This window comes from Myotis davidii, unplaced genomic scaffold (genome assembly GCF_000327345.1).
Source record: "Myotis davidii unplaced genomic scaffold, ASM32734v1 scaffold18, whole genome shotgun sequence".
In the NCBI taxonomy this organism is placed as follows: domain Eukaryota; kingdom Metazoa; phylum Chordata; class Mammalia; order Chiroptera; family Vespertilionidae; genus Myotis; species Myotis davidii.
Genome location: NW_006292696.1, coordinates 10589967 through 10598544, shown reverse-complemented (window position 1 = coordinate 10598544; position 8578 = coordinate 10589967). Strand labels below are relative to the sequence as shown.

The 8578-nt window shown below is 42.1% G+C and overlaps 2 protein-coding genes across 3 annotated transcripts in view; one reads left to right on the top strand and one right to left on the bottom strand.

Moving 5' to 3' along the window:
• HMMR (hyaluronan mediated motility receptor) overlaps positions 1 to 6993 on the bottom strand; it is a 21440-nt gene extending 14447 nt beyond the window's left edge. The window contains 5 exon segments of the mRNA XM_015565670.1: positions 53 to 241; positions 3132 to 3179; positions 3667 to 3746; positions 4419 to 4517; positions 6929 to 6993. Of these exon segments, the coding sequence (XP_015421156.1) occupies positions 53 to 241; positions 3132 to 3179; positions 3667 to 3746; positions 4419 to 4517; positions 6929 to 6974 (462 nt within the window). The 5' untranslated portion in view covers positions 6975 to 6993.
• A 520-nt stretch (positions 6994 to 7513) lies between these two features.
• Positions 7514 to 8578, top strand: part of NUDCD2 (NudC domain containing 2) — a 7327-nt gene continuing 6262 nt past the window's right edge. Inside the window, exon 1 of one of the 2 annotated variants that reach the window (XM_006766330.2) lies at positions 7514 to 7849. In XM_006766330.2, the coding sequence (XP_006766393.2) occupies positions 7601 to 7849 (249 nt within the window). In that variant the 5' untranslated portion in view covers positions 7514 to 7600. The remainder of the gene's footprint in view (positions 7850 to 8578) is intronic. The other variant, XM_006766328.2, reaches the window with a different exon arrangement.

The window sequence follows — 8578 nt, the reverse complement described above, 5'->3', positions numbered from 1 at the left end:
AAACATGTTTCTTACTTATTCAATTGTCAGTATTATCATGTGGCCCAAATACCTTGGATTTGAGTAGCTCGTTAGTCCTGGTTAATTCAGTAAGCTGCTTTTCCAGCGTAGTGTTGCTTGCAGAGAGAGACGTTTTCTCCCTGACTGCAGCACTAAGCTTTGCTTCCATCTTCTCCAGCTCAGCTTCCAGGTCCTGGAGACGCTTGTCCTGAGTACCACGCTCCTGCAGGAGGACACGAATCTGGGTGGAAACAGGTGAGGAGTGAACGATTCACAAACACAACGCCAGCGTAACTAGCTGCTACTGGTAATTAAAACATTAAAGTTCTAGGAAAATCTCTTACTGTGACATGATGCTCTGCGTGAACAATCATATTTAATTTATGACACATCTTAAAAATCTGTAAGCATTCCCAGCCACTGTGGCTCAGTGGTTGAATGTCAAACCATGAATCAAGAGGTCACCGGTTGGATTCCCAGTTCCATGCAAGAGGCCGCCCATAGATGTTTCTCTCTCTCTCCCTTCCTCTCTTTGTATAAAATCATTAAAAATATTGTTTGTTTTAAGAAAAAGATCATTTCAGGAGGAAGACACAGGCTTCAATTTGTTGTGCACTTATATAACTTTAAAATATAAACAGCAAAAACTGACAGACTTAAAAGGGAAATAGATGAATTCACAGAACTAAAATTTTAAAAGTACCTCTTAGTAACTAATAGAATAATATCAGTATAAATATTTGAACAGAACTATTAACCACCTTGAACTGACATATACGGACCACTATACCTAACAAGTGCATACATATTTTTTTCTAGTGCACAGAAAACATCTACCAAACTAGACTATTTGCTGGGTATAAAAGTATCAAGAAAGCATAGCTGTAGTAAGTCGCATGGAAAGTATTTTGCATTCTTACTGGCTTTGTATTCATACTAATCTCAGTATTTTAAGCTAACATTGCTTAACTAAAAATGTATTAAGCACCACTTTTGTGAACTAGAGGCTAGGGACTGACTGGGCTTTAAGAGTCCCTACCATAAGACTCGCTATGCTTACATTATTGCTTTATCAATGGTGTTTTTAGCATAGTATGATACAGTGGAAAAATAAACACTGAGATAATCTACATCATACTTTTTGCAACTAAAGAAGCTTAAGTTAGAGTGGTGGGCCTGCTGGCCCTGCCCCCAAATGGGGCCAGGGGAGGGGCCGTGGGAGGTTGGCTGGTCAGCCCCAACCCCGATTGGTGTGTGGGGGTCCGATAGGGGGCCAGCAACCTGAGGGAGGGACCATGGGTGTTTGGCCGCCAGCCCTGCCCCTGATTGAGGTGGGGGGACCGATTGGGGGCAGAGCTGGCTGGGGGGAGGGGCCGCAGGCAGTTGGCTGGCCGGCCCTGCCCGTGAACAGGGTGGTGGGGACAATCAGGGATGGGGCCAGCCGGGTGGAGGGACTGCAGGAGGTTGGCCAGCTGGCCCCACCCCGTATTGGGGAAGGGGAGGCAAGAAAAGAAGCTTAAGTTAAAAAAAAAAAAAAGGTTTGTAAACTCAAATACCTACATGGCTAAGCAGAAAACATAAACAAGTGAAGAGAGCCAGGTGAGGGCCAAAGAGCAAATGTGGGGATCTAAAGAGGCAGCCCTGCACAGGCCAGGAGGGGAAAGTGGAAACAGTGTTTTCAGATCTGATTTTGCAACAGAAGGCAGAAATTTGAATTTGTTTTCCATGAAACTTTCCATTTGAATACTAACAACCAATTCAAGTTAAAAAAACAACAGCAAATATTTTGGGGCTTAAATAAAATAGAGCTTTATTTGCTAAAAATCTCCATTCTAAAAGATTAACTACCATGTAACAGGGCAGCCCCAAGTGACCAGTTCTAATCCTGGCACTGCCACTTACCTGCTATCTAACTGAGATTCACTGATTACTGCCCCCCCCGCCCTCCATTCATCCCTTTCATGTATCCTCAATAAAATGATAGCCTGGCCAGCATGGCTCAGTGGTTGAGCATCGACCTATGAGCCTGGAGGTCACAGTTCTATTCCAGGTCAGGGCATATGCCCTGGTTGCAGAACTGATCCCCAGTAGGGGGCCTGCGGGAGGCAGCCAATCAATGATTCTCTCTGACCATTGATGTTTCTATTTCTCTCTCCCTCTCCCTTCCTGTCTGAAATAAACTTAAAAAATAAAATAACAAAAATAAATAAAATCATAACCAATATTATTAAAAATAAATACAAAAGGATCAGATCAACCAGGGCAGAGATTTGCAAAGTTACCTGGACATATTCTTGGTCCTAAGCCAATATTTTACTGTAATCAATGAAAAGTTTTAATAAATCAAAAGAATATGTCCACCAGAAAGAGTCAGTAATGGAAACATGGAGAAATTACTGCCGGAAAAGCAAAGCTGGCAGTGACCAGCTTAGCCCTGCTTAGGGAAGTAAGTGGTTCTTTAGGTCAGCTCAGCTCAATAGGAATTTCTGCCATGGTGGAGATGCACTGTCCAGTATGGTTGCCTCCCCTCACATGGGGCTATTGAACACTTGAACTGTGACTAGTGCAACTGAAGAACTGAGTTCTTAATTTAATTTCCTTTAAATAGTCACATGTGGTAAGTAAGTACCATGTAACAGGGCAGCCCTATATCATTTTATCCTTGAGGGAGGTTTATGCCACTGGTGCAGACAAATGCATCAGATTAGAACTCCATTTAACTAACCTGCTAGGATTTTATGCTCACTAAGAAATTCCCCAGTTAGTCATTGTCTTAACATGCAGAGTAGCATACAGGAAAAGTAAATGTAAATACTGGATCTACATATAATTGTAGTAAACCAACATATTGATTTTTCATTATCATTTTTTCATTAAATGGGTTACCTTGAACCTGTCCCTTAGTAGGCTAACAACTTGACTTTGTCAGCAGGCCACACAGACACCCAAGGCTCTGATATAGGGTGTCCAAGCCAAGGGATGATTACCCTGTAGGCACTGGTCTAAATGGTATATTTGCCATCCAGTGTGACTCCTCAAACTGCAACAGAATCCCTGTCTCTTAATTCTATGTAACTCTTTCCATTATACACAGCACATTTGTTTTTCAATAAGTTGGAAGCATTGCTTACCTCTTTTTCCAACATCTTCAAGTCTTTATCATTCTTTTGAGATTCCTTCTATTAAAAAGTCAAAGAATAGTGATGATCAAATTTTAGTGCCACAAACATCATAGCTGAATTTTATTTTTAGTTATCAGAAAAGATTAAGGATTCCAAACAGTTAATTTCTATTTTAAAAATTTCCCCGAGTCTATTACATACTTTGTAGGTGATTTAGTAAATGAGGAAAAAGGTTCTTTAACTCTTAAAATATTTCAGGCTTAAAAGTTTTTATCTCAATAAAATTAGATTTGTGGGGTTTTTTTCTTAAAAAGTCCGAGAACAGAGGAGGAGCTTTATGAAGAAAGCTACTGACTGCTTCTTTCTAATGTTAAACAGCAATACATTTTTAATTTTTAATTATGCTATCTCATAAAGAAAAGAATCTTACAAAGAGAAATCAACTTAAACTTACAGGCCCAAAAGAAGGGGGAAAATGCAAAGAAATAAAGACAAACTGAAATGGTACAGTTCATAAAACAGGTAGAACGTAAGATCACCTCACCTTTAATCCCAAAGTCTTAACTTTTCTTGCTGAAGCAGGCAAGGTGGTATCTTTGTCAACAGTAAGATTTTGTTGAGATTCTGCAATAAATTGTACCACAGACAAAACACAATTTCAAAATTTCTTATTGCAACTATTAGTGAAGCAATATGTTATTCTTTTCTTGGCTGTACATTTCTAAATAATTAGTTGTACAATATATTTTACACATCTAACATTTTTTCTGATTTTCCTAATGTTCCCTGACAGAAGGCTAAGGTAATTAGCAAAAGGGAAATGAGCCCTAGTTGGTTTGGCTCAGTGGATAGAGCATCAGCCTGTGGACTGAAGGGTACCAGGTTCGATTCCGGTCAAGGGCACATGCCTGGGTTGCGGGCTTGATCACCAGTAGGGGGCGTGCAGGAGGCAGCCAATCAATAATTCTCTCTGATCATTGATGTTACTATCTCTCTCTCCCTCTGCCTTCCTCTCTGAAATCAATACTATATATATAAAGGAAAACAACATATCTATGTGTTTTGTATAATTTTCCTGATTATACAAGAGTGTAATGACAAAAGCATTATTCTGTAGCATTATTCTCTTATAAATCCATCAAATACAAAACTTATTTTTCAAATACAAAAATTTAACTATACCTATAGTTTCACATTTTTAGAAATACCATAACAGCTTTAAATGTATATACTATTATTCATAACTTTAAAACTTACGAGGTCATATAACCATTATTTTATTTTGGGATCCAGTACCTTTTTGTTTTTTAAATCTTTGTGATTTCTGAAAGGATACTGGTCCTTTCAATACTTCTGAAGTTTTCACATCATAAGCACCTGGAGATGGTGCACAACCTAGAGAAACAGAAAACATTAATGTTTCTTCTAATGTCACTTAGAATCCTAAGTGAAAACATGCAAAGCAAAGTGAGTGATATAAATGTAAAAATGCTATAAATAGACACTTTGTTCTTTCAAATGTAAAAACAGCACCCATTTGATATGAGGAACAATATCATCTTCCCACATGCCCTTTATTTCAATTGGGTCAAAGGAATACAGGCAACTGAGCAAAACAGCAAAGACAGTCTTGGGATGAACATTATGAAAGAACAAGCAACATGGTTTTCTTTTTAAGGATTGACTATAAGAAATTATATAATTGGAATCAACGCTACTCAGAGTCACTGAGGTTAACTATCACCAGATTCTAGAAATGAAGCAAATAAAACTGTCTAGCCCTCACGATTTAGGCTGGAAAAAAATGTATAGTGATAACCCATCTCTGCCTAATATCAATATATCAAAAAATTTATAACGCCATAGACTATATTTGTATGTCTCAGAAATTTGTATTTTATAACCTCATGTAAGTAACTGGAGCCCCAAATTAAAGGCATTTTCAGAGTGCTTATGCGTAGCCAATGTAAGATCTGGCTTTCAGGACTCAAAATAACAAAAATGTCATTAGCATAAAGCTTTATTTGATTGGAAGTCAATAGAGTTATACTATTCTCTGAAAAGCTATTTACTTCAGAGCTCCATGCAAATAAATAGGAACAGCAAGGATTTGGCAATCCCAAAGCAACTCCTACTACCTCCAAAGTGTTTTTCAAATGGGATGATAAAAGCTCATTGGTACATCCTCACTAGCATTTTTTTAAAACAGTGAAACAACAGAAAATATCCGTGTACTCACACATAGCAAATTTTTCTCTGAAATCAATAAAAATATATTTAAAAAAAACAATAATCAGAAGCTAACACAGGCAGTCCGGCGATACTTTTGTCTGCACATAAACATTCTATGCATTGCATTAAATAAATGCTTCAAACTTCCAGAACTTTTTAGTTTCTTTTCCTTCCACCTCGAATGGCTAGTTCACCTGCCATTTTGTCTGGCTAACTCTCACTTATCCTGCAGATCTCAGCCTGATGTCATCTCTTCCAGTTTTCTCTGCATCCTCCAATCAGGTTATAACCACCACACAGCAGCCTGTGCAAATCATTCCTCTCATAGAACTTCCCAGGTTTGCAACGGTGTATGTACTTATACAGTGTACTTCTCCACTTCCCCACAGTAGACAATGTACTTATCCATCTCCCACATTAGGCAAACTGCTTGGAGGTAGAGACTGTCTTAATCATGACTGTATACCCAGTATTTAGCTCAGGGCTGAGGTGAGCAGTGTGGTGAAAACACAGAAAGTCACTAGGGATGTGGCAGATGGAATAGGATTTTGTAATCAGGCAGATTAGGATTCAAATCCAGCTTTGTCTGCCAATCGACAGGCATTACTATGTACCAGATACAGTGTAGTCATTGGGAGAAGATGGTGAATAAGAACATTCCCATTTCCATATTGTCTGACAGAGATTAAAGACAGTGGCCACTAAGTGTATGTTATAATGGATAAATCATGGTCAGCTCTACCACTTACAGGCTGCTCAGTAGTACAGTTACAAAACCCCTCAGTTCCCTCATCTGTAAAATAAGGACAGTACCAGCACCTTCCTCATTTGGCTGTTGGAAAAAATAAACCAGACCTAGGAGGAAAAATCTTAGCACAGTCCCTGCAGAAAAAGTCAGCCTGTAATAAATGATGGTCTTACCAACCACATCCAAGGTTTCCTGGTTGTTGCACGTATGCACCTGCAGTGGTTAAGAGCACCGGATGGATTTCGAGAAGGCGCAGTTCGGTTGCGTAACACAGGAAATCTAAGTCTTGGTCATTTTATTAGTAAAATAACGAATAGGATCACCTCTCCAGGATGCTGGGGCATTAAAACAGAACTAATCGTCTATGTAAAGATCGTCCCTATTAACTGCCATCACTTCATTTATAGTGTTTCCGATACCACCACAAACTGCCTTTACCAACCTTCTTTCCTTTATGCCTGAATGGAATATCCAAAAAGAAATCCACACGTACAGACAAAAAGCATGGTCAGGTGTTTCTTTTCTTTTAACCGCAAGGCCTTCCGCACTGGACCATCCAATAGCTACCAACGTTTTGTCACACCTATTCCTTCTCTCTGCTTCAGTGTCTACACAGCACCGTTATAGGCTGTATTCTTATTATCCTAAGTTATGCTTGGCATGTAGTAAATGCATAATATGTATTTAAGAAGAAAACAATTAATCAATTGAATGATCCCCATGCCAGCTCCCAAATCGCCTCCAATTGCCCTCTGACAGGGGGAACCGCAGGGGGCAAGGGGCGTGAGAGCAACTCCGGTCCCCCAGTCCCTTCCCCCGTACGCACCTTAAGGGTCATTGAATCGCTTCAGGGGCGCCTTAGGAAAGGACATGATGATCACCAGCTAGCTCCACAAGCCGCAGGGAACTAGCGTTCCTCCACAACTTCCGGGTGCTGATCCTGGCATTACTGGCTTTCAAATTCAAATCTCCCGGCTCGTTACCCGCCCATCCCGACGTTAGCCAATTGGAAAACCAAAGCCCTCGGCACACCAATCCAGGAAAGGAACAGGAAGAGCATGCGTACTCAGCTCTCGGCGCATCCAATGAGGTAGCTTGTGAGTCTAGGCTACCAGCCTATAGGAGAGCATGACTGTCTTCTCGCCCCGCCCCCTCCCTGCCCAATCACGGCTGGCGTTACTCAATTGTAACCTACACACTAGCAGCATTCGCGCAAGCGCACTTCAAATCGGAGAACTTTGAAAGACGACCAGTGGCGTCACAAAAGTGGCGGTGAGTTCCCGTCTCCCTGGTTCCAACCGTCTCCTATCGCTTCTGGAAATGTAAACTTTTCCGGATTTCACTTGTTTCAAATTTGGCCCTGCCAGCGTCCTAAGTAGCCAATGAAAAGGGAAATATGCGCTGAGATGTCAGCTTACATTCGTGCGCATGAGCCGTGACCCGAGCGCAAACCGGAGCCGGGAGGCCGGGGCGTGGCCCGAGCGTGGGGATTCGGCGCATGCGCTCCGCTCGCTCTGTGCCGCCGCCGCCGCCGCCGCCGCCGGGAGGCACCTGGAGTATGTCGGCCCCTTTCGAGGAGCGCAGTGGGGTGGTTCCGTGCGGGACGCCTTGGGGCCAGTGGTATCAGACCTTGGAGGAGGTGTTCATTGAAGTGCAGGTGCCGCCAGGCACTCGCGCCCAAGATGTCCGGTGCGACCTGCAGAGCCGGCACGTGGCGCTGGCGGTGGGTGGCCGCGAGATCCTCAAGGTAGCGGCCGGTCGGGCTGGTGCCCAGATTCCTCGCGGCCTCCCCAAACCCCCGAGCCCTAGGGCGCCCCATTTCCGTAGGAAGACTGTGGCGAGGCCCTTGGGCTTTTCTGATTGTGGTCTGGTCGGAGCCCCCCACCTCCAGGACCAGTCCTGAGTTGACGCGGAAATTGGAGGAGCCTATTTTTCTGGCTTTATTTCTAAATCGAATGAAATTGCCCCTGTTGTGACTCTGCGGGTCTTCAGCCGAAGTACCTTAACTAGATCGTCAAAGAAATAAATATTTATTTTCCATACACACGCTTCCAGGCGCCGCCCTGCGTGCCGGGATGACAGCGTTGAATGAGTCAGATAACGGCACTGCTTATGGCAAGTAGGGAAGCATACTAAAAGTAGCATTATTAGTAGCATTTATAGTTAAAATCAATTAAATCCAAGCTAGATTCCTTTCTCAGATTAGCTGCTCCAGATGTTTGACGGCAGCGGTGAAGACTGTTTGACGGGATACCTGGTTCTGCCATTTTTCTAGTTTTGAATCCTTGGGCAAGAGATTTTTCAGTGTCTCTAACTTCATTCATAAAGGGCAGTAATGATAGTACCATTTTTATAGGACTGTTTTGAGCATAACATGGCATCCATGTGCATGAAGAGCTGGGAGGAGTGCCTGCTATGTAATAAGCACACAGGACATGTTAGCTGTTATTTTTCTATTAAAGTGCTTCGAGTGCCT